Source organism: Vipera ursinii (assembly GCF_947247035.1).
Source record: "Vipera ursinii genome assembly, chromosome: Z".
Taxonomy (NCBI): domain Eukaryota; kingdom Metazoa; phylum Chordata; class Lepidosauria; order Squamata; family Viperidae; genus Vipera; species Vipera ursinii.
In genome coordinates this window covers 99,950,273-99,978,065 of record NC_139517.1, presented here as the reverse complement: position 1 = coordinate 99,978,065, position 27,793 = coordinate 99,950,273, and the positions used below count along the sequence as shown (strand labels likewise).

Genomic DNA, 27,793 nt, shown 5'->3' with positions numbered 1-27,793 from the left:
TGTTTACTGAAGTCCTTTTCAAGTTCTGATCAAAAGTTGTGGTTTCTTTCATAGGGTGTACCTGGATCTCGTGGTCTCCCAGGATCTGATGGCAGACCTGGTGGTTTAGTAAGTTTTCAAAATTTTTACAATCAGTTTTATATTTTAATCAAATAACACCCCCTCTATCCTATCCCATAAAGCAAGCCAGTGGGTTTCTGGCATTGTCCCCTAATGCAAGCTTCTTCCTTCCTAGGGCCAGGTTGGCAGTCGTGGTGCTACTGGTCCTGCTGGTGCTAAAGGTCCCAGCGGTGACGCAGGTCGTCCTGGTGAGCCTGGTCTGATGGGTGCAAGAGTAAGTAAAGAGGATGATGTTATGAAATCAATGAGTAGTTTCAGATAGCAACTGCGTTCTGAACTTCTTTGTTTTCCCAATGGCCAGTTTTAAAAACCATATTTTTAAGAAAATGTTTATCAGATATAATAATAATTTATAATAATATAAATTATAATAATATAAATTATAATAATAAATATATTGTACATTCATGACCTTATCTGCCTCCCATACTTACACCCTAAGGCAGGTTATTCCTCTTCTTGTTTTAGACATATGAAGCTGAAGTTTCAAGCTCATATACATTATGTTGTACTCCTATGCTCTCTTCCCCAGCAGAAAGTCATACTGAACTGAATAATGGGGGGCGGTGTTACTTTTAAATATATTTCTGCAATTTTGGCAAATAAATCTTAACTGAAGCAGGGCATCTCTAGATAACATTTTTTTTGATAAATAGAACACTGCATTATATTACATTTATACCCATATTTAAATATGCACGTAGAGTGAAATTAAGTTTCCCATACCAGTTTTAAGTAACTGAAAAGACACATTACAGCTAAATACTGTATCTCTGCTTATTTAGGGTCTCCCAGGACAGTCTGGAAGCCCAGGTCCAGCTGGAAAAGAAGGTCCTTCTGTAAGTATCTTCCTTCCCTTTGTTCTGCAAAGATTGAACAGTAGATACATAGATATTTTAAATGCATTTTCTGCATTTATATTTAATCATAGTAAGCTTTAATATTTGAATCCTATTTTTCTGAGATTTTTTTTTAAAAAATGTGGAATGTTCAGAAATTAATAATTAAGCCATGAACTAGAATTGCATTTTTATGTATATTGAACCTTAGCAATAGCTGTGTAGCCAAAGCTACTCATTTAATGTTTATTTTTTTTTTTTAGTTATGTAGAACCATTTCCATAAAATTATGAAGAAGGGGTGATTTGGATATTTTTCTTTTGGTACTGAACTATTGAACAGTGCTATACAACCATGTAGAAAGATAATAAACTCTGAAATGTCTTCATGGCCAATTTCAAGTGTCTTGCTCTCAATGGACACACAATATTCAAGCAGTGATACTATATACTACAATGCAAGATATGAACTTTTTTTCCTGCAGGGTTCTTCTGGACCTGATGGTCGCCCTGGCCCAACTGGCCCAGCTGGTCCACGAGGTGAACCTGGAAATATCGGATTCCCAGGACCAAAAGGTCCAAATGTAAGTACTATACAATAGAATATTATGAAATTGACAAATGAGACATGTTCATAGCCTCAATTTTATGGCACCCCACTGAATGTCACCTCAGCCTGTACATACCAGAAGTATACTACTCTATTTGTCTTACTTGACACCACTTTGCTGATCAAGAGTGCTCTGGATTTAGTTGGTAGTCCCATTTATGAAATCCTCTATTTTCCTTTGTCATTTTAATTCTTTACCAAGGAAAGGGCTGAGCCTCACTATGAGGAATGTATTTTCAGCTTAATGCTTGTTTTAATTGTAAACCACCTATTGTTTTAACTTCTGGTGGGTTTCAATTATATTTTCTTTCTCTTTTTTTTCATTTTGGGGTTTATGTGTGTGGGATGCTTTATTTCCCCCCCCCCCCCGGTGCTTGGATAAGGAATTGTGTGGATATAACATTTATTTGTATTCATTTTTTTCATGGTTATAGCAAACATGTTACCTAAATCTTGCTTGGGTGTGAATAAACATACTCAATGCCATTGAACTGGAAGTAAATGGCAAATATGTTAAAACTATAGTGGAATAAATTGCTTAGGAGAGCTATGGAACTGTTACCTTCGGATTACTTGAGGCAACTTCTGCCTTTGATAAATATAATAGCTGGTTAGAGGAGTGATAATTTGTCATTTCTCTTTCAATTCTGCATTTACGTGATTTTGTACATATACATTTTCATTTTATGTATTTTTTTTTAACTGGGAGGAAGTTCCTCAGTCAATATGCCTGTAAGTGTAGCTTAGGATGTTTTATTCAAGCAGGTGTGGGGAGCTTATCGCTTTGACAATTATTTACTTGCCACTGAAGGTCTATGCAAGCTTCAGCCTGTGTTGCTGCTTGGTCTTTTATCAGAACTCCTAATTTACTCATTCGTTCTTAGTCTGAGAATGGATGAGTCAATAGATAGCAGCCTTAAGCAAGAGAAGCAGCAAATTCAAGATATTCATCATGCTACATCTTCTGCTAGAGCAGACATCTCAAGAAATGCCCAACTGTGCCAACTATAGACACTGTACAAAAATGTAGGAAACTGGAGCCACTGAAAGTGTTGTGGCGGATAGCTGTTATTAGTTTTAATGCAGTAACTTATTTAAATGTGTTTCATTTTAACAGGGTGAACCTGGCAAACCTGGTGACAGGGGCAATGTGGGTCTGGCTGGTTCACAGGTAAGTGAGACTAATTTATACCCTACTTTATATCTTTAGTAAAGGAAATGTGATTTACATAGGTTTAACAAACTGCAATAACTGAATAATTTATAAAACAGAAAAAGACAGCTGTATTTATAAGTTCTCTGGCAATAGTCAGAAGTTAACATTTTGAATGATTGTTACATAAAATGAAAACAAATATTGTACCCTCTAAGTCTAAGACATCATTCTGGCATCTAAATGATCAGTTTTAGGTTTTGTATGAAGTTAAAAATTTACCCTGCCTTATGTTATGTTCTGCCTTCAAGATAACATCTTTAGGGGAGCAATCTACACTAACAGATTGTATTTTAAACCAACATATAAGAGACTAACCTGTTGTAATACAATACTGAAGGTTTCTGTATCAGATCTACTAGTGAGAGTTCCATATTCATTAAAAGTAAAGTTTCCTTTATGTTGAAATCAGCTCTTGGTAATTTCACCGAAAATCATGGAAATAATTAAATAAAGCAAACGAACACAATGTATATTTTAGAATATGATTTTCTACACTCTAAACAACTGAGGTTTTGTGGTTCTAGGGTCCTCCTGGTTCTGATGGAAACAATGGAGCTCAGGGTCCACCTGGTCTCACCGTAAGTTCAAGATTAATCCTAGTTAACCCTTGATGCTTCTTTGCTAATGACTTATTACTCATCATTTCAATTTAATTATTTATTTTAGGGCAGTGCAGGTCCAAAAGGTGAAACTGGTCCAGCTGGTGCTCCTGGCTTCCAAGTAAGTAAAGTTAGCTTTTATCAATATTGCATTTTCTTAATCTGTAATGCTAGAATGGAATAAAGGCTGTTTAAATGATATTAAATATCTCAATAAATCTTGATGAGTGAAACATAGACAAGCATTTTATCCTGCCAAGTACATTCAAATGCTTTGCTGAACCTACATTGCTAGTTAGATCATACCTTGCAAAGTGCATTTACTAAAAATAGGCATGCATAGAGTTCAAATCATTATGCTTCAGTGGCTCAAAGATAATCAGGTTATAAGAATTGAAGATACTGTTCTTGATTGACAATAGATACACATACGTTTGCTGTGTAGGATTCTGCAGTGTCTCCAATTCATTTCAGAAGAGGTGTTTTGCAATATACAGGAATGTGAACTCAACCCAGTTTGGCAGCTCATTAAAGAAATTAAATATGCTTGGAGAGTCACAGACAGGTGCTGTTGTCACATCACTAGGCATTTTGAAGCATCTCTTTCAAGTCAGATCTGAAGTATTATATTGCTGTGTTCACCATATCCAGCCTTAGTGGATGGGGCCAAGTCATAGAAGGACTTGGCAAGGGTGGAGGGAATCAGTTGCAGAGAAACAGAGATATCATATAGAGTGATTACTTTCATGTAGAAGGCTGGTTTTACAAGGGAACTTTTGGTTTCCTATTCAAAACTCAAGAATGAATAAGATTGAATAGAGGACAGGGACAGATGAAGATATTTTTTATAGATGACCTGTGGTTTCCCTTATCTACAGCACATAAACAAATTACAGGGGATTGTTTTTAATTCATCTGTTTATTTTTCTGTAGGGCCTTCCTGGTCCCTCTGGTCCAGTTGGTGAAGCTGGCAAACCAGGTGAAAGAGTAAGTAGTAAAGTAATTCAGATTATCCCTCATGGTTTAATCAAGAAAATTCTACTGTGATTTAACACAATTTTTTTAACATGCATTGGATAAACTTCAGATTGTGTTCAGTAATTTGGTCTTTCCAAGTCTGGATCCTTCCAAGGATCTTCCATCATCCTCAGATCCTGGAGCCATTAGGAAATTATACAAAGAAATTGAGATTGAGGGAGTGATTAAGTCCCTTGGAAAGACATACTTCATAAAGTGTCTAAGACCTAGTCGTGAGTCTTCCTTTTCCCTGCTATAATCAAAAAACACTAAAATTAGTGAAAATAGCCTATCAGGTAAATATTTCCTCAGCTTTATTTGAAATTCCCCTTTCTCATATGAAGAGGATTTCATATACTTGCCTACCCATCTTCTGGCAAATTGGAGAAGCAAAGTAACTGCTTCTTTTTGTCCTGTGAAACAGAAAACAAAATACTGTCATTTTAAAATCGGGTCTGTTAAAACAATTCCACTGGCTAAGTTTATTTTGTTATTTTAGACAGCCTTCAACAAGTGTCATATGCATTGGACACAAGTCTTCCCTTATCTCCAGATTTTCCCTTCCTTTTAATCTCACAATTAAGACTGAAGTCTCCTGGTTTCTTGTATTCCTGGAAACCAGCTTGAACCTGGTGACTTCGCTGATTTGTCCATGTAATTTTCATGCAACAATACAATGGTTTGTCATTGCAAACCCACTTCCTAATGTGGGGATGACCTACATCATTCAAAACTTTAAAGCAATTTTTAATCTTACGTACCAGTTCACTTGATATCCCTCAACCTATCACATCTTCCCTAGCTTCCAGCTCTAGGAGAATTAAAATTCCCAGAATTCCCAAATAACATGGCAAACAGGCTGTGCTGTCAGTTTTCAGCAATCATAGGCAAGGATAAATTCAAGAATTACAATAAAGGAAATTCAAGGGTTTTCTATGCCATATGGATAACAAGTATCTCTCCCCCACCCACTATTCACAAGTTATTCTGAATTGTACTGAATTACAACAAATACTCTGGCAGAAAGGCATAATCTGGTTTTACTCCTTTTAGTGACCTGGTCTATCTCTATCTATTGCCTTTTATCTTCCTGGATGAAAATATCTTTATTTTCAAATGAATTCTGAGGCAGTGATAAGAAAATCCTTTTAAAGAATGCCATATTAAATATTTCTTTTGTGCCCAGGGTGCTCATGGTGACTTTGGTCTCCCTGGTCCTGCTGGCGCAAGAGTAAGTATATACTTTTTTGTATTTTAGTATTTTTTTTCCATGTTGTATTTGAAATATAGTAGAATATACTATTAGGTAGTATTGTACTATAATTTGAAGTATGAATATATAATTTCCTTATGTTGTAGAAATCAATATTTTAAGATGAGTTCTTATATAGAAAAGTAATCATTTTCTAAAGATTCTTACATAGAAATATAAATATTGAGATAATATTTCTACTGTTGTATTATTTAATGTGATTTATAAGTTTAGTGTGTAATGTACGTTTAGTAGGACCCAGAACAAATTAACACTCTAAATAAATAGGCCCCAGCATTTCCCAGATTTGGTTGTACTTTCATTAAATACTTTTTATGACCAACTCAGACCCCACTAATAATATATGTATACATCCAGTGGTAGCCTGTATAGATATTAAGATATTAAAGTCTGTATAATGATAGGTCACATTGGAGAAATTAAGATGTGAACTGACCAGGACATAGATCTAGGTACTTTTTGATCTATGAGCAAAACTAGTAGTGAATCCCATTGGTCTAACTCAGGGGTAGGCAACCTCGGCTCTTTTATGACTCATGGACTTCAACTCCCAGAATTCCTGAGCCAGCTTGGCTGGCTCAGGAATTCTGGGAGTTGAAGTCCATGAGTCATAAAAGAGCCGAGGTTGCCTACCCCTGGTCTAACTGAACTTTATTTATGGATCAAAGTCTACCTGGGATTTTGAAAAAGTAATTGGAAGAATTTCTGGAAATTGTTATATATCTAATCGGAATAAATATTCAAGGCTTATCAAAGTGCCCTCTGCCATCTCTAAATTAAGCTCCATAGACCAGAGGTGGACACAATTAAATCTCAACCTACTTAAGTAGCTGTGACATCTGTATGAACAAAAATATATAACATATACAGCTTTCCACACATTTCCAGTTTCTGTATTAATGAGATTGAGGCTATCATATTGCCATTTACTTATACTAATCTGCTTCCTTCAGGGCGAACGTGGTGCACCAGGTGAAAGCGGTGCTGTTGGTCCTGCAGGCCCTCTGGGAAGCCGTGGCCCATCAGGCCCAGCAGGTACTGATGGTAATAAGGTAAGGGAGAAGGAAGGGTTGCTGTTTTTTCTTAAATCCAGGAGAGGGCAGTGTGAAGGTCTTGTGGGGAGAATCCAGCGGGATGCAGAAAGCAGCAACATCTGCATTATTTCTAAAGCACCAAATCTTCATTGAGAAAAAAACATATTTTAGCATGCTTTCTGTAAAATTTTGCAATGTGAAGAATATACAACTGGGAGACATCAAACAATTATTAAGACGATGAAACCATATGGCTCAAGTCTTTTTAGTGTGGGCTTTAGTACTTTCAATTAAAAACAGAACTTTAAAATATTACATGTGTAACATCAAGAGTTCCTTCTATGTTAAAAACTTTGGGAACATGCTTTCAAAAGTTCACATTTAATTTTTGCTTAAATAATATCTTGTTATGTAACAGTGATGAACTGTTCTTTGATAAGAGGGACTCGGAAATCTTCTGCATCAGCTGATCTATACAAAAAAGGGTCTTCTTTGAATGTCAACCTCCTCTAGGGGTACTTAGGAGAAGAGTAAAGCTATCACTAGCTTTACAGTAAGAGGACATTTTCAGTAATAGTCTACTACATTTCGCTCTAAACATTTCTGTTTTACTGAATTTAGGCAGGGAAAGCAAGAGCCAGCCTGCCCCTACTGTAAAAAGAAATAATATCACAAATTTCTGTAGTCTATTTTTCTCATCTGTTCTATATTAAGCCCCTCTCAAATGTAAAACTATGAAATGATTCCAAATTGTCTATCAGACCTCCAGTGATATATGTTTAGCATAAATACATAGTTAACATATATTTATCAAATTCTAATCGCTTGAAGAATGCAAGATAAAAATGCCCTCTAACCTGTTGATGATGATGATGATGATGATGATGATGATGATACCCAATAAACCCATTGCAGGTTAGGGGCAATAATCTACAATGCTGGTCCAATGCAAGTTTGTAAAACAGATGATTTTTTTTTTAAAAAAATTTCCAGTCTAGGGTGAGACGTTGACTGGACTAGAGTCTTCAGCTGGCTTCCGGCTCCTAATCTAGCATCTTAACTGTTATATCACACTGGCTCTCTCTTTAAATGCCTTAAATGTCTTAATATTGATTTTCTTGTAAAAGTAACAAATTAAAGTAGCAGGAGAAACCTTGCCTGGTTTTCTTTTGAGACCTTAAATTTTCTCCTTTCTTGTTTCACTAGGGTGAACCTGGAGCCGTTGGTGCACTTGGTTCTGCAGGCCCATCTGGTCCTAGTGGAGTCCATGGTGAGAGAGGTGCTGCTGGTAGCCCAGGTGGCAAAGGTGAAAAGGTAAAAGAAAGCTATCCCACAATTAAGAATAATGCATAATTTACCATCAGTTTTTTTCTCAGAGAAAAGGCTACAGCTCAACAGTAGTGCACACAGCTTGCCACAGCATGACCAGAAATAGCACTTAGCAGAAATAGCAGAAATAGACTTATATACAGCTTCACAATGTTTTACAGCTCTCTAAGCAGTTTACAGAGTCAATAAATTGTTCCCAACTATCTGAGTCCTCGTTTTACCAACCTCGGAAGGATGGAAGGCTGGGTCAACCTTGAGCCAATGAGAATCGAACTGCCAAACTGCTGGCAGTTAGCAGTTAGCGGAATTAGCCTGCAATACTGCATTCGAATCACTTTGCCAGAAATGAATCCTTTCTAAAAGTCTAGTGTGCTAAGTGTGTGTGTGGGGGGGGGGGACTTGATCAAGATGCACTAATAATCTTGGTGTGGAGTACTTTGTGATGCCAGGAGAATGGGAAGGTGTGGGGGAAGCTGAATTGGGGATGTATCCAGAATATGGGATCTGTGATCAAAGACATTTTTGCTCAATTTCTGAAGTAGTCTTCAACTTCTACAATGCTCTACCAGTGTGAGCAATGTGCTTAGAATTTACCTGATTTGTTTTTTATAGTTCTGGTACATGTGTGAAACCATACAGTCAATATGTTATATTAAGAAAGGTTAATTGATTAATTAAATTAAGAAAGGTTTCAAATGCTGAGAAAAGACAGAGGAAAAACAGAAGAATACTTTCTAAGACCTAGGTAGAGGGTTTAAGCATAGTTAGAATTAAGAGAAGGCAAATAAGGTAGAGGAAATATTGTACCAATCCTCAAATATTTGGAAGGATGTTACACAGAAGAAAGTCAGTCAAGATGCAAAATAATGGATTGAAGTTAAGGGAAGGCAAGTTCCTAATGACCTCTTGAAAACAATACCTAACAATAATAACAGTTCAACAACTAAGCCCATCCTTTCGTTCATCTATTCAAATTAAGGCTGGATAACCATTTATCAGAAATGTTTTAATTTAAATTTTATATTAAATGGGATAAGACCATATGGCTTAAAACAATGTTTCTAAACTTTAGCAACTTTTAAGATGTGTGTGAACTTAAAGTCCCAGCAACTTGGCTGGATCATTTTGGAAACTGAAATCCAAACCTATTAAAGTTGCTGAGTTTGAGAAATATTGATTTAAACTATTGTTTCCAACTCTTTGTTTCTATATGCTTGTCAGAGAATGCAGCATTGGATAGGTTGAAATCCTTAACTTCTTAATAATTGAGAAATTTAAAACGAACTTTTTTAAAGAAAGAAAAACTAGCCATTTCTTTTAGAAAATTTAAATACTGAAATGTCTTTAGAAGGTTCACAGTTATTTTGAAACTACATTTCTTTCACCCCAAATCAGAGAGATTGTTTCATCAGTAAATCAATGAATTGGCTGAAATGGCTAACCAAAACAAAATTTTAAAGTAGAAATCATCACACTTGGAAGACAAAATAAGCAATAAATATTTCAATCACTATCTACATTCATCATTGTGATTATGTACGATTTCTTTAGAAATCATTATCATATAAAGCATCCCACACCTACCTAGGCATAATCACAATTTGTGCTTTATTTCAGGGTCCATCTGGCTTCAGAGGAGATGCTGGAGCAACAGGAAGAGATGGTGGAAGGGTAAGCATGTGTCTTTAATTTATTTCCAAGGAACTGTGCAATTCTTTTAGCAACTACAACATGAAAGCTAGCACTTAAAGAAAAATGTAGACTCGTGAAATTGGCCTTACCTTAAGTGATCTTAGCTCAAAATCAGCAGCAAAATACATAAAAATTGTTTAGAATTTAGATCAAATTACACTTTAATACAGAATGACTGTATTTATTTATGGAAACTGTGAAATTAAACTTATTTGAAATTGCCTGGGAAGTTAGGAACATTTGGGGAGGGGAGGGTGTAGTAGAAATGAAAAAAATAAAATATTTTTTTAAAAAATGGTGTAGTATTTTATATTAAACTACCCTATGTTATTGAGGGCTTAATACTATCAGTTTGTGACCCTTCAAAGTTAAAACAACACTAAAAAATGATTTATGATCAGTCCTCACACTTATGACCTTTGCAGCGTCTCTACAGTCACTTGATCAGAATTCAGGTGCTTGACAACCAGCATGTATATACAATTGTAGCGGTGTCCTGGGATCACATCATTGCCATTGACAAGCAAAATCAGTGGGGGGATGACAGATTCATTTAATAACTGTGTGATTCACTTAGCAACTGCAGCAATTCACTTAACAATTGTGGCAAAAAGGATCATAAAATTGGGCATCACTCATTTAACAACCACCTTGCTTGTAAACCTGGTCTGAGTTAATTCAAGGACTACTTGTACACTAAACTCATCAAGATAAATTATTCTATTTTATTCTCAGGGAGCTCCTGGTGCTGTTGGTGCCCCAGGACCTGCTGGTGCTTCTGGTGAAAGAGTAAGTCATTTTTTATTTATTTTATTTATTATTAAATTTATGTGCCACCTATCTAGTCTAGATATTTTTTGGATATTTCCTAGGCATATTCCTAGAAAATAGGCAGAATATAGATCTGGAACATTGACATTTATATAGCTAAAGAAATCATCCTTAGTTATTGTTCAGAAATGGTAGGTTTCTGTTCACTGCTTAACATATTAAAAGCTGGAACAAAAATAAAGTGGTTGTACGTTCACGCCATGATAAAATAAGGGGGGAAAATTAATCATGACTAAGCTCCATTGAAATTTTCTGGAGTTTTAATTAATAGATTTGTTTAATAGATTTTAATATTTATTTCAGGTTGGTTTACAAAAAAGTTACATATCCAAATAAAAAGAAAAGATAAATAGAAATTGCATAGGTGAAAGAACATTTAACCTGATGTCTTGGAAGTTGTATTTCTAACTAATAAAGCAGAATATATGTAGCTCAGGGTTGAAGTGAGGGCTCCTTGGTGCTCTTTGAGCTTGGCTGTTTTCTTGCAGACATTTCTTTACCAAACTAGTAACATTATCAGTGCTAGCACAAGGGACCCCTCATATGTTTCTAAGTTTGCAGCACCAGCATACTGAAACAATCCTTTCTTTAAAGCAATACTGCCCAACCTCAACAAGTTTAAAGGTCTATGGGCATCAACTCCAACAGTGCCCCAGGCAGCACTCTTTCAGCATTCTCCCGGGATTCTGAGAGTTGAAGCCCACCCGTCTTAAAGTGGTCAAGGTTGACAAACATTGTTCTACAGCCTAGCAACAGCTGATCTCAATGAAGGAGAATATTTGTAGCTCAGGGTTGAAGTGAGAGATCCTTGATGCTCTCTGAGCTTGGTTGTTTTCTTGCCGATCTTTCATTACCCTGATTTTTTGTTTCTATTAGGGCGAAAGTGGTTCTGCTGGCCCTGCTGGCCCTACTGGACCTCGTGGATCCCCTGTAAGTAGTACAATAATTATATTTTTTAAAAATGACATTAACATTTTGGGGGGAATCTTTGAAGTAGAAGAGCAGCTAAAGATGTCCTTACTTCATTTTTTCCCCCTCTTATTCTAGGGTGAACGTGGTGAAGCCGGGCCTGCTGGTCCTCCTGGATTTGCTGGTCCTGCTGTAAGTATAAAGAAATACAGTTTGCTTTCTCCAGTTTTAGAGCAGTTAGATACTACAATTGTTTGATTAAATGTCTCAACTTTGAATTTTATTTTATTTTTTATCAGGGTGCAGCTGGTCAGACAGGTGCTAAAGGAGAAAGAGGAACGAGAGGTCCAAAAGGTGACGTAGGCCCTCAGGGCGCCATTGGTGCCGTCGGTAATGCTGGTCCTGCTGTAAGTAAACAAAATATTACATCAAATTCTTTACTTTTTGACTATATGATGTAACCTTGATATTTCATATTCACATTCTTAAACCCACTGCTAAGATGCCATAGCACATTTTCTAAGTCTCTGTCTGTCTGTCTCTCTCTCTCTCTCTGTCTGTCTCATAGGATATAATGACTCACAGCAGTTAACAACATTTTTCACTGCTGGAATAAATAAGTTTTTTAAATCAGGTGTGATGTAGTGGTTCAAGTTCAAGAAGTTATGATGATTCATACTATAAGCTGTAATTACTCATAAATAATTACAAATTATCTTACATACTAATGAATTTTGCTAACTGGTCATGTAAACACTATTCCAAAGTTATAAATTTTGTGAACTGTCCTGTCATGTTATATCCTAAAAGGGGTGGAGCACGCGAGACCTTTAACACACAGCATCTGTTTTGGGGAAAGAAACCACCTCCACAAACTATCTGTTACTGTGACATTGTTATAAGACAGCTAGGTAGGCAGCCTATAACTCCTATATGGCAGCAAAAGAATCGGAAACATTTTGTTTCCTACCTGTAATAGCCCTAAGAAAAGTCATTGTTCTATTGTCCTGCTCAACAAAATTTTTCTATTTTCTTAAGTCTGAAGACCATTGTGAAATAGGAGCAAATAAGTCAGTCACATAGCTACAATTAATTCTAAAGGAAAACAGGGTCATCTGGAGTACCTCATGAGTCTTATATTAGATGTGCTTTCTTCCTACATACAGGGTCCTGTTGGTCAAGCAGGTCCTTCTGGAGCCCGGGGTGATAGTGGTCCACCTGTAAGTCTGGAAATGTTTCTTATTTTATCCATTTCACCCATAAGAAATATAGCTATTGATGACTCTGAATCCTAATTTTTTTCTTGTTTTTTTAAAAAATAGGGTCCCAACGGTTTTCCTGGTAACGCTGGCAGATCCGGACCTCCTGGCCCTGCTGTAAGTAATTCCTGAAGAAATCCCTTTGTAATTCATGCAAAGTAAACTGACGCGGTGGCTCAGTGGGTTAGGACGCTGAGCTTGTCAATCAGAAGGTCGGCAGTTTGGCAGGTCAAATCCTGAGTGCCGCGTAACAGAGTGAGCACCTGTTACTCGTCCCAGCTTCTGCCAACCTAGCAGTTCGAAAGCACATAAAAAAAATGCAAGTAGAAAAATAGGGACCACTACGGTGGGAAGGTAACAGCGTCCTGTGCACCTTTGGCATCTAGCCATGCCAGCCACATGACCACAGAGACGTCCTCGGACAAGCGCTGGCTCTTCGGCTTTGAAACGGAGATGAGCATCGGCCCCTAGAATCGGAAACAACTAGCATGCAAGTGCGGGGGAACCTTTACCTAAACTTCTGCTTGCTCTGCCCAGATCAGTGTTTCTCAGCCTTAAAAACCTCAAATTGTATGAACTTAAACTTCCAGAATTCCACAGCCAACACTATCCAGTTGGTTACTTTATTTAACTGACGTTCCTTAGAATTTTTATCAAGCCATTATAATATGAGAAGATTATCCATTGTCTTCAATCCATTACTTACCAGTTATTGTACCTAAAATGGTTGGGGCTCTTTCATATCTCAACAGGCAGAGCCAGAATTATATTGAAATTAAAGAACCAGTATTGTTTGTGAAAAAACCACAAAAGCAGAATGCAAAAAAGATCTAAATCTGGAAGACAATGAGGACTTCTTTGCTGTTTTACTGTCTGTAGTTTCAGTCTTAAAATGACAGGAAACCTGCTATCAGTTTTCACCCATCATGATTGGTAGAACTATTAAGGGTAAAAAAAAGGGAGGATGTGAATTGCTTATAACCCTAGGAATGTAGGTTGTCTATGCCTGATGTAAAATATATTTTGCCCTATTTTTTCAAAATCAGAAATACCTCAAATCACAGCCCTATTCATTGCAGTCTAACAACCATAATGAGCAAAGTGTTCATATAGCCTGCATGTAGTATTGTCCAGGATCAAATACTAAGCCCTGTGAAACATAGCTGTGACGTAGTGTTGTAACACAAGGGAGTTTCCATTAAGTAATCATGAACACCTGGCATTTATGTAGATTTGCTTGAGACTTGACAATACATATAATACTTTGTCTTATTTCACATTTTCCATTAATTCCAGCTGGAGTGGCTCATAATGAGGAACGGCTGGAATTGCAGTTTAGATAGACACATGGATAGGATATATCTATAATATATAACAAGCCACATAACAATCAATCTAGATGACTAAAATTCTACCCCTGAAGGAGAGCAAATGCTATTTTACAGTGATGCCAAGTTTTCTTTACATACTTATTTGATTCTGTGTAGTTTCTTAAAGTAGTACTACATGCTTGATGAAATTCCATTAGTGTCTCTGTTTACTCTTTATTTGGATTAATAATTTACTATCTTCTGACTGATGTAGCTATGCAATTACATTATTATTTTATTCCTAGGGTATCACTGGTCCACCTGGCCCCCCTGGTCCTGCCGGCAAAGAGGGAATTAGAGGCCCACGTGGTGATACTGGCCCAATGGGTCGTACTGGTGAAACTGGCATTACTGGACCCCCTGGTTTCACTGGAGAGAAAGGCCCAACAGGAGAAGCTGGTGCTGCTGTAAGTTGTCCATAACACTTTTCAATACTTGTTAGATTTATATCATTCTCCTTTAAGCTTTTTTCCTCTTTCCTGATAATTCGTTCTTCACTGATCTTCTTGTGTTTCATGAGAATATACAACTGGTCATTCTAAACAAATAGACACGTTTGGATAATGGAACTTTTTTCCTCTATGAGCAAATATAAACACTTCAGAGTCTTCTGACTTGGTATCCCATGTAATCAATTTGACCACTAAGAGGCGCCATTTCATCCTATTGGGATTTATCAGATGTGGGGAACTAGAAGTTATTCTGTAGGATTCAGACACTGTACTGGGAATTGTATTCACAGACTGTCCTAGTTTAGATGGCTATATCTATTTTTTATCTATTTTATTTTTATATTTTTTGAAATCCTGCTTTTATTATTTTAAAAAATAACTTAAAGAAGCAAGCATACCAAATTCTCCTTTCTCCTTCTATTTTCTCCACCACAACAACCATGTGAGGTTAGTTGGGCTTGGATTGAGTGACTACTCAAAGTTACCCAGTCAGTTTTCATGCCTAAGACAGGACTCCCCCACCCCCATCTCTTTCTTATACAATACAGCGATATCTATTTATTTGTAAGCCACCTTTATTATTTTTACAAATAACTCAAGGCAGCAAAATTACCCAATACACTTCCTCCTCCTATTTTTTCCCCACAACAACAATCCTATGAGGTGGCCTAGACCAGGGATAGGCAACCTTGGCTCTTTTATGACTCGTGGACTTCAACTCTCAGAATTCCTGAGCCAGCCGGCTCAGGAATTCTGAGAGTTGAAGTCCACGAGTCATAAAAGAGCCAAGGTTGCCTATCCCTGGCCTAGACTGAGAGAGAGTGATTGGCCCAAAGTCATTCAGCTGGCTTTACTAGCCAAAACATTAGCCTTAGGAACTATTCAGATTATCACTCAGCTGCTGCAAGAAGGTCTGTGTAAAAGCTTTCAGACATACAATCTAGCTTTTATGTTAAGCTCTCAGAACCAAGAAAGTAGATGTTATGTTATTAGTAAAATAATGCAAAGGGTTCTGTGGCTCCAATTTCTGCTGTTTTACCTGCAAAAATATTTCACTTTGTATGTAATGTTTTTTATTTGTTTGTTTGTTTCATGTTTCTAGACCACCATCTCCCTCAAAGGAGGGAGCCAGTAAGCCATGATATTTTGTAATACCATCATTTATTTGAATATGTTCTTACAATGGAGCATGGATTAGAAAGCTAGCTGACCATTATCATTAGGAGTGCTGCTAGAGTTTTCCATGTTTCTGCAGACAACCTGTTTCCAGAGTTCAAAATTACAACCTTCATTTTAATAATGGTAGCAATTCCTTTTCTACACACTGTAAATAAGGCCAATAATCTCAAGAGTGAGAATATAAGCATGCCATAAGAATTTTTCCTTAGTTCATAATGGTAGCCAACTGCATCAGGCACAGGTGGGCTGCAGTCCCCAGCAAGCAGTGCTTCTCGCAATGCCAGTCTTTCACTGGAATTACAGGGGGGGGAATGATTCAGAGAATGCAGACCATATTGTTTCATAATATTTCTCCCAGTGAGGGTGCATAGCCAAGGAGCTTGCAAGATACATTTAAAAGGAAAAAAGGATTTTTAAGGATATTCTGTCTCAATGCATAATTTTCCTTCTAATATAAGATAGTCATGACCTAGCTTGACCCACTATCCATAATACAAAATAAGGGCAGGTGATCATAATTTATCCTGCTGAAGGTGGTCAGTCAGCCAAATTGTTTTATTTTTCATTAAAACTAGTCACAGTATTGACTTGTAAAAGAAGAACTATTTTGAATGTCTGTATTAATAAATTAGGGATGCAGTGGCTCAGTGGGTTAGGACACTGAGCTTGTTGATCAGAAGGTCGGCAGTTTGGTGGATCAAATCCTGAGTGCCGCGTAACAGAGTGAGCGCCTGTTACTCGTCCCAGCTTCTTCCCACCTAGCAGTTCAAAAGCATGTAAAAATGCAAGTAGAAAAATAGGGACCACTCCAGTGGGAAGGTAACAGTGTTCCGTGCGCCTTTTGCGTCTAGTCATGCTGGCCACATGACCACGGAGACGTCCTCAGACAAGCGCTGGCTCTTCGGCTTTGAAACAGAGATGAGCACCGGCCCCTAGAGTCGGAAACGACTAGCACGCATGTGCGGGGGAACCTTTACCTTTACCTTTTACTATTAATAAATTAATCCTTCCTATTTCTTCATGAACATACTTTCATAACTTCACATAGAAAATGGTTTTTAAGGCAATACAGAATGTTTCCTTGTTTGAAGATGGCTAGATGCTAAAATGGACTAATGTGCTAATCTGTTATACGTTCTAAAAAAATGTTATGTTCCCCTTTTTCTTCAGGGTGCTCCTGGCTCCTCAGGTCCTCAAGGTCTCCTTGGAGCACCTGGTATCCTTGGTCTTCCTGGCTCTAGAGGAGAACGTGGTCTTCCAGGCTTGTCTGGAGCACTTGTGAGTACCACCTTTCCCAAATTTGCCAATAGAAGACGTATTTGATTGGATTAAATAGCAATTGCAAAAAATTAACTGCTTGTCCTATTGACAGCTGATGTTTAACCCTAGCCATCGTACCGAAGCACAGATTGGTTTATAGTCCTCACTAGTGGCAAAGACGGACCTAGGCAAGAGAAGGAGTTGTTATAGATTTGTGCAAATTAGCATATACAAGTGATTGGGAAAAGCAGCAAGGTATTTGGGTGTAAATAAAAGCAATGTATTTGAATGGATACAGCATATCATTAATTTAATGATATAAATGAAGCAGTTAAATAGTTGATTGGATGAGGGCTATAACTGTGAGGTAATGGAGCAGAATTATAAATACAGTGGTGAGGTTGAAAGAACAAATATTGCTTCATAAATATAGCTTCTTTCTCAACAGTGACCATTTTGGAGGATTTCAAATTGTCCCTGGTTCCCAGAGTCTATATTTGCCTTCTGGTATCTGCTCCCCAAGTAGAATTAGTTCACCTTGTTATGCTTCCTGTCTACTGGGAGGACTGATATGTATTAGGGGCACATGTCTTGTGATATTAGATTTCAGTGCAAGGATAAGATTCTAGGAGTAGCTTCTTGTTGATTTTGAAGGGGGAAAACGGTTTGGGAAATGCTCAGGAAATTAAAAAGTTCTGTTTTGCCTGAAGGCCCTTATGCTTTGATGATGATGCAAGTTGTTGGTTGTGCTACTCTAGTGAGGATCAATAAAGAACAGCACTTGTAGTTTTTGTACTTTGTGTTACTTTTGTACTATTGTAATATATTGAATACAGTGAAATATCTCACAAGGATTAACTAAATGTTTAATACCAATCAATTCAATAACTAACAAATATAAAATGTTCACAACATTTTGAAAGTTCATGTATAATAACTAAAAAAATAAAATATATTCCCATTATTGCTGTTTTCTTAGGGTGAACATGGACCTGTTGGCAATTCTGGTCCCTCAGGTGCCCGTGGCCCATCTGGTCCCATCGGTTCTCCTGGTATAAATGGTGCTCCTGGTGAAGCTGGACGTGATGTAAGAAATTTGTTTTGGTCAATAAGTGGGACTTTGACATAATTTAATTCTTTTTTAATATTTGTATTCATATGTATTTTATTGTTGTTAGCCGCCCTGAGTCCTTTGGGAAATAGGGCGGCATATAAGTCTCATAATAAATAAATAAATAAATAAATAAATAAATAAATAAATAAATAAATAAATAAACAAACAAACAAACAAACAAACAAACAAACAAACTGTCAGGAAAAATATTAAAGCAAAATATATAAATATGGAGCAGTATTTGATGTAGCAGCCAGTTACTATATGATACAGCTCTTTCTCCCACAGTTTTTAAAAGATTTATTTTCAGTTCAGTTATATAAATTGGGATAAACAAATGAGGTTGAAGTTCTAAAGCATTTTAGATTGTGTTTTTAAAAAATTCTAACAGACATAGGATTGCTTTAACAAAACAATGTATTTTAAATCATTGCAGCAAAAAAAAGCTAAATGCATATTTTTCAACTCATTAAGATTTTAAAGTTATAACTAGCTTAACTATGATCCTTCTTAAAACTTCTGCAATCCTTAAAAGAAATGACTATTAAGAAGACACGTGAAGGATTACAGCACATACCTTCTTTATATAAAGTTTTTCTAAACTGCTACCCTCCATACTGGTTGGAACCAATTCCATAATCCCTTAGTATAATGGCTGAGGATTATGCAAAATAAGTGTAGAGGACATCTGGTTGGTTGACTAATATGTAGCTACCCACACAAAATTACCATTAGGTTAAGTGCTGTTAAGTATAGATACTTTGTTTGCTTTAGATTTCTTTTTCTAAAATACCATACTGCTCAAACATAGATACTAAAAAACAAGTTACAGGATTCAGAAGATTCTTGTACTATTTCAATATGGCCAACATTCAAGTGAGGAATTTGGAACAAAAAGGGAAAACTGTTTTACTGGAAGTAGAAAATATCAGTCCATTTAAGATTTCAGTTTATGCTATAGATCAAATATAGTAAGGACTATAGTTGGTAACATAATTTTTAAAATACTATCTGTCACTAAGAAAACATTTTTCTTCCTAGGGAAATCCAGGTAACGATGGTCTTCCTGGCCGTGATGGTGCTCCTGGTTACAAGGTAATTGTGGCTGTCTTCTGTAAGCAAAATGTGCTTCTTGCAAGCCAACTTTAGCTTGTACATCTAAATCAAACCACTTTTTTGTTTGTGCATGTTAGGGTGAACGTGGTGCTCCTGGCAACACTGGTCCTGCTGGTGCTCTTGGTGCTCCTGGTCCTCATGGCCCTGTTGGCCCCGTTGGCAAATCCGGAAATCGTGGTGAACGTGTATGTAACTTAAACCACTGTGAAAACATTAAAATGCTTATAATTGTGTCCAGTGCTTTTTTTGTAAAAGAAAAAGGTGCCGGAACTCACACATGTCATACAACCCCCCTTGCCTACCCTACAAGGTTCCATCCAAAAAAGGTGCCGGAACTCCGTTCTGAGTGTTCTATGAGGAAAAAAAGCCCTGATTGTGTCAGATATAGCCTATCAAGGCTCTGTGCTAAACTCTTAAAGAAGCTGGCACATCTTTTAAAATTTTGTCAAGCCAGAAGGTCTAGCAAACTCAAGGAACAAGAACCAATTGGATTCTCCAAAAGATATTTCATTAGTAGTAAGATAATGTAACAAAATCTCAAACACCTGTTGAAGCAATTCCCCTGCTCAGCTTATACCTAGAGTAAATAAGGAATAGTTCTAAAGCAGGGGTCTCCAGTCTGGCAATTTTAGGAATTGTGGACTTCAACTCCAAAAATTCCCCAGCCAGCTGGACTGGCTGAGGAATTCTGGGAGTTGAAGTCCAAAGTCTTAAAGCTGCCAAGGTTGAAGACCTTTACCCTAAAGTTTATTTGCACTTTAGATTATAGTTCCCCTGAACATGGTGGTCCCTTTTGCTTGCTTAGCTACAAACCCTGACAGAACTTTCTCCAGATGAATTTGTTACTAGGAGTAATACTTTTTTGAATCTTGAAGCCCCATCAATTCATAGGGAAATCAATTTATAGTTCCACCAATTTATAGGGAAAGAAATAAATTGCTAAAGATGTGATGACAGCGCTTTGATTTCATCCAGCTTTGAACCTATAGTCATATTTTCTCATACATCCAGTGAAAGATATCTATATCATCTGTTCTCTTACTTAACTGAAATATACAAAATCATTATATTCACTTTTAAGATAATTATATATTATTTGCTAAGGCCAATAAGCAACATCTCCACTGTGTTATCATTTCAGGGTCCTGCTGGAGTTACTGGCCCGAGCGGTCCTGCTGGTTCAAGAGGTCCTGCTGTGAGTATAGCTTTAATTATTGGATAGTTGCTGGCTTTAAATAAAACCTGAATGTATGTCAAGTGTTTTTAAGAAGACACTCTTTTTTGCACTAGGAATGTAGGCATAGGTTTTCGAAATAATTTAGAGGGATGCCTAACTCATCAAGAAATGACTGAGTGAATAGGAAGTGAGGATATTCACTCAAGGATGATCCAAGGCATTTCACTGGCCAGGTCGAAAGACAACATGAGGATCTCATTTCTATACAAGAAGTCATATGGGCTGGTATTATATAGGTATTTTTGCAATATGATAGTGTCCTCAGGTAGCTTAGAGATTATGCATCATGTCTTCTCAAAAAAAAAGAGATGTGGTTGCCTCAGCTGGATTAAGGTGTAGAGAAAATCCAGGAGAGGGAAGGATAGTGGTCACTCCCTATAGGTAAAAGAGTTAGGATTATAAAGGCATAAGAATGTCCTTGGAGACTTAACATAATATTCCTTTATCATACTGGCCTCATGAAACTTTGGAAGATGCTAAGATAAATAGAGAAGCAAAGAACAAGTTTAATTTTTTTTAATGCAAGTTCAAATACAGATAACCAGGGCTGCAACTCAAGACTAGTACAGGACCTATGCAAAATAAAGGTATGGGAACATAATTCCTGAGCCAAGAATTTGATTTCTTTCTGTTAGTGTAGATTGGCTTTTCCCAAGCTCCTGTCTTCAGAGTAGATTTGGTCCCAATTTCCATCCTTCATTTGATAATGGGAAATGTAGTCCGGTACATGCAGATCATGGCAAATTGAGGAAGAGTAATGGAATTATTAATAGCAGTTTGGAACAAGTTATAAATCAAATAAGAAAAGAGGGAAATAAAAACTAGTGCAAACTGATGTCTGTGGAAATTTGCAAATTGAAAGAATCTACCTGCATTTTAGTTTTTGGTTAATGGGATTATTCTTGGATAAAGGTGATGTCTCTGAAACTTCTTCCAAGCTTTCTGGAGTAGAAAATGTCTATTTGTAACTTTTCTCTATTTATCACTTGATTTATTAGGGCTCACAAGGTATACGTGGTGAGAAAGGTGTTGCTGGTGACAAGGGTCCCAGAGGTTTACCAGGTTTCAAAGGACATAATGGACTTCAGGGACTGCCTGGTATTGCTGTAAGTACAGTTATCTGAACTATCTAAATAGAAACAAATCCACTCTTTAGAACAGATGTAGGTGCTCTGCTGATGGAAAAAGCAGGCATTCTCATTCTCATTTTCCCATCCTGGATCCTTCAGGCAAATGGTCACCATTTTAATGTCTACTGAAATGCTTAGTGGTTTTGTTATTTCTTCTTTTTCTGCTTTGTTTGAGGGCTTGAGTTCACTTCCCAAGCCAATACAAACTTTCCTATTCAAGCTTGTATTTCAGTATGGTTCTGAAACACTGGTTTGTGTTCACATATTTATAATAACATACAAGAATATTGCATATCAGGATATACAGGAATGTCAAGGTGACTCATGACTCGGTATAGTGACTGAAAGTTATGCTCTTAAGCTCCAGATTATTTGATCCATATAGACCAACAAGTTCATCCAAGATTCTTTGATTGCCTAGGATTTTAGTCATGCATAGAGTCATAAGTGCAATCAATTCAATCAAGCCCACTGAGAAGTAAACAGCCCTATTAGAAATCCTGCTTCTGCCATCATTTCATGATAAGGAAGGGAGAAGCTGTTTATGTTCAGTGGTTTTCATAGCTGAGTGCCAAATTCTCCCAATCAAAACAGTTCTTGGTCAAAATGATTCCTCCATTGCAATTTCCCCCCAATTTTGGAACCCATCAGTTATGCAAAAAATAAAATTCTGCAAGAAGATAGCGGGAAATTATAATTTCAATAATTTCGCTTCTTGTCTCATATTAACAGGGTCATCATGGAGAACAAGGTTCTCCTGGTGTTACTGGGCCCGCCGGACCAAGGGTAAGTTCATATGAAAGTTCTTTGTGCGGGATATTGAAATGTCTCATTAGATCACTGGGTATATTACTCCGTATTTTTATTATTTAATTGCATCAGAAGCATACTGAGTGCTGTGTTTATTCTTTGATACTGTTTTAGGGTCCTTCCGGTCCTTCTGGCCCGGCTGGAAAAGATGGTCGCAACGGTCTTCCTGGACCTGTTGGTCCTGCTGGTTTGCGAGGATCTCATGGTAGCCAAGGACCCTCTGTAAGTTTAACTCTGAAGGATTGTTAGGGTCACAAAAACTATTTTTTTTAAAAAAAATGAACAGCAAAACACCCTGCATGGTTATTCAAAAGAAAACCCCACTTCACTCAATAAACCTGACTCTCAGATAAACGTATATAAATTTACAATCTCCTGTCACTGTGACTAGGTTCCTTTGGCTGTGCTGGATTCCTTAATATATAGGTGACTAGGTTCTTAGTATACTTCAGCTCCCAGAAGTTTAAGAGAGAATTTTAAGAACTGTGGCCTCAATGTATCTGGAAGATACCAAGAAGGGGAAGATTGCTTTATGCCATAGGCATAAAGTTTGATTTCTAAATATGCTTAATATTGAAATATGTGAACAAATGTTAGTGATATATATCACTATTAAATAGCTGCCATTCCAGGTATTTTAATCAGCCTTTTAAATGAAGTCACATAATGCAGCATTCACTGAAGACATTCTTCCTGTTTCTACAAGTTGCCAAATAAAGAATTTGCTTTCTGATTAATAAACATTTCATTAAGAATATATATGTTTGTTATGCATTCAGAGTGCTGTTCTCCAGTTTAGTTAACACTGACCATATATGAACACAGGCATGAACATGTATTGTTATAATTATAACTTATTCAATTTATATAGCTTTCTATCCAAAGCTTATAGCCCTAGTAATAGTTAAGCCATTCAGATAATCTTGGGATAGGACCTTCTGCATGACCATGGTCAACTGAGTTTAAACAAGCTTATTTTATTTCTTCCAAATGTATATTTTAGGGTCCACCTGGATCACCTGGTCTTCCTGGCCCACCTGGTCCCAATGGCGGTGGCTATGAAATAGGCTACGATATGGAATACTATCGTGCAGATCAGCCATCTCTTAGACCCAAGGATTATGAAGTTGATGCCACTCTGAAAACCCTGAACAACCAGATTGAGACTCTCCTGACCCCAGAAGGCTCCAAGAAGAATCCAGCTCGTACTTGCCGTGACTTAAAACTCAGCCACCCTGAATGGAACAATGGTATGTTAGCACCAAATACTCAACACAAAAGTAACTGGTTGCATTCTTAATTTTTACAGTCATCACACAAATAGTATAACTTGCATACTCACAAAAGACATCTTGATAGTCTTAGTTATCAAACCATTTAAATCATGATGTAATGACACATGTTATTCAGACATTATCATAGCTTAGCATAGTATGGAATCAATAATGCAACTGGACATTGATACAGAGCAATAAACTTTTATGTATAATATTTTCAGTGGAAATCTGTTTGTACCATTTAACATAGTGTAGCTCATCCCTGATATGAATAACACATATGCATGACAATTTTCCATTTCATAAAAGAAGGAAGCAACCATAAACTCTTTCACTTAAATGTGCATAAAAAGCAGACATTTGAACAATTGAGTTTTTCCATCTGTATATTGATTGGTGGAGCAGTGGGCTAATGCCTCCTTAAGTAACACCAGCTGCCTGCAATTAGTGCAGGTTCGCATCCCACCAGGCTCAAGGTTAACTCAGCCTTCCATCCTTCCGAGGTAGGTAAAATGAGGACCCAGATTGTTGGGGGCAATTAAGCTGACTTTGTAATAATGCCGCTTGGGGTGTGTGTGAAAGCCCTAATAAGCAGGCATATACATAGAATGAAGGCTACTGCTAAGCTTGTAAGCCGCCCTGAGTCTTCGGAGAAGGCAGGATATAAATGGAATTAAAATAAAATAAATAAAAATATTCAAATGTCTCTCCTGAAAGTGGTGCTTTCTAATATCAACTTGTGTTTGGCTTCCAGGGATTTTATTGGTAATCACATTTATTTAGTTCACTCACAATAAGGGTGTTTTTAAATGCATTGTTTTCATATTTGCTATTTTTAAAGTAATGATTTTTTTTACTAAAATTTATAAAGCAGTTCTTTCTCCGTAGTCTAGATTACATAGTTAGCCTGGATCTCCATAGTATCAGGTGGCACCCTATAAACCTTTTGGATTATTATATCTGAAAAAAAGATCAACATACTTTATCTGTATCCATGCTATTCCAACAGTTGAAATGTATATGGATCTCTGATACGTACCTAAATCTTTTTCTTTTTTTATAACAGGTTTCTACTGGATTGATCCTAATCAAGGCTGCACAATGGATGCTATTCGTGCATATTGCGATTTCTCCACTGGTGAGAGTTGTATCCTTGCTAATCCTGGAAACTTCCCAGCCAAGAACTGGTACAGTGGCAAGAAACCTGATGAGAAGAAACTTGTTTGGTTTGGAGAAACCATTAATGGTGGTACCCAGGTAAGTTCATTCTGTATATCTTTTGATATACATGGAAACATATATGGGAGGAAATATTATTTTAACCTATATATTCTTTATATTAGGTTATGCTACATATAATACATTTATGTAACTCATCTACTGTTGCTTGCTGTCCGTGCAGCTCCATTTTTTCTCCTTAAAAAACCTTCAGTTTACAAATAGCATGTTTCTGTAGATATTGCTTTCTTGTGAAGGTTGCTGCCATACTGAGCAACAAAACTTTCATAACCAAACACACAAACACACACACACATACAACACACAAAATAAATCAATAAAAGAAATTATTATGATTACCTTAAGCAGACTCATGCCTTCCCTGTGCTAACGTGTTGTTGGGGAATTTTGAGTCATAATCTACAGGTGCAAAGCTCCAGATTAGGGAAAACTCATCTGTGCCTCAAATCTTGTTTAAAACTGTCTAAACAAGTTAGTTACCACAACTGTATGTCCTGATTAGATCCGTTAAACTCAGTTACATGTTTTTTGATGAGGTATATTGCTTTTACATCAATAAAAAATAGCTGCAGGAAAGATCACTAAGTTCTGGAAGGAGATAGTTTCTCTTCATGTGCCATTCATATTATTCATAAATGCATCTCTTTGGAATGATTAGTCAGGTTATAACAAATAACCTATTTCTGGATAGGATAAAAGTTGGGTTAATTGGAATTCAGTTCAGTACTTCCTAGACTATCCATCAGTTGTGATTATTTTTGGTTCTATAATGAAAATTATTTCTTCCACCCTTCTCTCGATTATTTTAACTTTCACATGATCATGCCTGCCATTTAAGGACAGAGTATGTGATAGTTTATTTCCCTCATTTCATTTTTTTCAGTTTGAATATAATGAGGAAGGTGTGTCTACCAAGGACATGGCTACCCAACTTGCTTTCCTGAGGCTGCTGGCTAACCATGCTTCCCAGAACATTACTTACCACTGCAAGAACAGCATTGCTTACATGGATGAGGAAACAGGCAACCTTAAAAAGGCTGTGGTGCTGCAGGGATCCAACGATGTTGAATTCCGAGCTGAAGGCAACAGCCGTTTTACTTTCACTGTTATTGAAGATGGCTGCTCTGTAAGTTCTACATTACTTCCTGCTTGTAAATATCTTTAATTTTTTGAAGGGGCTTGGTAGAAAAGTAGGCCTTAAATTCAGTTTTTAATTACTGAAGACCACTTTGGCTCTGCCCCTGCCTTTGAGAACACAAGCTCCAGGACATTCAAGAATGGCTGGTGTGGTCCTCAAACCACTGGCAATGGAAAGGTCATGAGAGGAATGACAAAAGCCCAGAAATGGGACTATGAGGGGAACACTGAGAAGGGACATGATTGGGCTAGAGGTTGAGATCTCTAGAAGAGTGGGTGTATGGAGCCACAATTCAGTGCCAGGGATTATATCTTAGAAAACTTTAACGATTTCTGATAACAACAGATCAGTGGATGCCTTAATAATGTTTTTAATGATTCACTATCATTATCTTGCAGAGAAAGACCAATGAATGGGGCAAAACAGTGATTGAATACAGAACAAACAAGCCTTCTCGTTTGCCCTTCCTTGACATTGCACCTTTGGACATTGGTGGCGCTGACCAAGAATTCCGTTTGGACGTTGGCCCAGCCTGTTTCAAATGAATGAACTAAAACTAACTTAAAAACAAAACAAAAATTTTTCTCTCTTTGCCATTTCTTTTTTTATACTGAAAGCTGACTCCTTCCATTCTTCTGTTCATCTACTTGCTTAAACTTTTGGCGAAAAAGAAGGAAAAGGATTTTTTTGGGAACATTGTGCAATGCAATTTAATACAGCCCCAAAAGGAATCAGAAGTTTTTCAAGATTTTGTCACCTTGTTGTGGAAAATGTCAGCCTTTGTGTAAAAAAAAAACACCAAAAATATTAAAAAAAACCAAATAAAAAAATTCCTGAAAGTTTGCACCATTTGTGGCCTTTGAATATCTTCCACAGAGGAAGTTTAAAACCACAACTTCCGAAGGTTTGAACTACCTCATACATTTTTAAGCCAAGTGTGATCCACATCCTTATACATATGTTCTGAGGTGCTTTTGGACCCATTCATAGTAGAAAGGTGCTTATTCAATATTACAGAGTATATTACAGTACTTGAAGTTTAATGGTGCTAGAGTCATTTGGGAAAAACAAAACAAAACAACCAATCCCTGCCTTTCTGTATTAAGTTGTATTGTTTATTTGCAATCTGTCTGAGAATAAATTAAGAACGCCCGATCTTACCACCAGATTAAGCATGTGGATCATTTCTTCCCACACCCCATCTTCATCTTTTTCTTCAACATCAGGTGTCCATGCTTTTAAATCTCATTTTCTTCCTCTGCAATGGGCCAAAAACGAATCATCATTTCTCAACAACAAAAATTGTACCTATTTTGTATATGTGAGATGTTTAAATAAATTGTGAAAAAATTGAAATAAAGCATGTCCAGTGTTCCAAAAGAAACCAATGATGAGTAAAGTTCCTTACTTTAATATATCTATTGATATTTTGCACTTAATATTTACTTTCTAACTCTTCTTGTTGCCTATTAAAACTTTAAAAGGTAGTAAGATTTGCCTTTGCTCCTAGTGCATATGACTGTATTTCCCATTATATTTTGGGTTTTCTTATAAGCAGAAACTACAGGAAAATAAATCTTTCCTGTTTTAATCTCTCCAAACATTGATGAATGAAACAAATTAATTTTTTACTTTAACAAAGGATTTGATCATTTTTATCAAAGATACATGACATTGGAATGCATTTTAGAACACACATGCTATAAAACTGATTGATTGATTTATTAAACTAATTTATATAGCT

General features: G+C 36.8%; 1 protein-coding gene across 1 annotated transcript in view; it reads left to right on the top strand.

Moving 5' to 3' along the window:
• Positions 1-27,437, top strand: part of COL1A2 (collagen type I alpha 2 chain) — a 47,272-nt gene extending 19,835 nt beyond the window's left edge. Inside the window, exons 19-49 of the mRNA XM_083378569.1 lie at positions 55-108; positions 236-334; positions 906-959; positions 1,444-1,542; positions 2,686-2,739; positions 3,309-3,362; positions 3,451-3,504; positions 4,317-4,370; positions 5,587-5,631; positions 6,627-6,725; positions 7,914-8,021; positions 9,654-9,707; positions 10,464-10,517; positions 11,436-11,489; positions 11,607-11,660; positions 11,768-11,875; positions 12,635-12,688; positions 12,791-12,844; positions 14,343-14,504; positions 16,899-17,006; positions 17,968-18,075; positions 19,144-19,197; positions 19,296-19,403; positions 20,360-20,413; positions 21,454-21,561; positions 22,318-22,371; positions 22,510-22,617; positions 23,399-23,645; positions 24,739-24,929; positions 25,795-26,037; positions 26,448-27,437. Of these exons, the coding sequence (XP_083234695.1) occupies positions 55-108; positions 236-334; positions 906-959; positions 1,444-1,542; positions 2,686-2,739; positions 3,309-3,362; positions 3,451-3,504; positions 4,317-4,370; positions 5,587-5,631; positions 6,627-6,725; positions 7,914-8,021; positions 9,654-9,707; positions 10,464-10,517; positions 11,436-11,489; positions 11,607-11,660; positions 11,768-11,875; positions 12,635-12,688; positions 12,791-12,844; positions 14,343-14,504; positions 16,899-17,006; positions 17,968-18,075; positions 19,144-19,197; positions 19,296-19,403; positions 20,360-20,413; positions 21,454-21,561; positions 22,318-22,371; positions 22,510-22,617; positions 23,399-23,645; positions 24,739-24,929; positions 25,795-26,037; positions 26,448-26,594 (2,898 nt within the window). The 3' untranslated portion in view covers positions 26,595-27,437. The remainder of the gene's footprint in view (positions 1-54; positions 109-235; positions 335-905; positions 960-1,443; positions 1,543-2,685; positions 2,740-3,308; positions 3,363-3,450; positions 3,505-4,316; positions 4,371-5,586; positions 5,632-6,626; positions 6,726-7,913; positions 8,022-9,653; positions 9,708-10,463; positions 10,518-11,435; positions 11,490-11,606; positions 11,661-11,767; positions 11,876-12,634; positions 12,689-12,790; positions 12,845-14,342; positions 14,505-16,898; positions 17,007-17,967; positions 18,076-19,143; positions 19,198-19,295; positions 19,404-20,359; positions 20,414-21,453; positions 21,562-22,317; positions 22,372-22,509; positions 22,618-23,398; positions 23,646-24,738; positions 24,930-25,794; positions 26,038-26,447) is intronic.
• Positions 27,438-27,793: the final 356 nt, after the last annotated feature.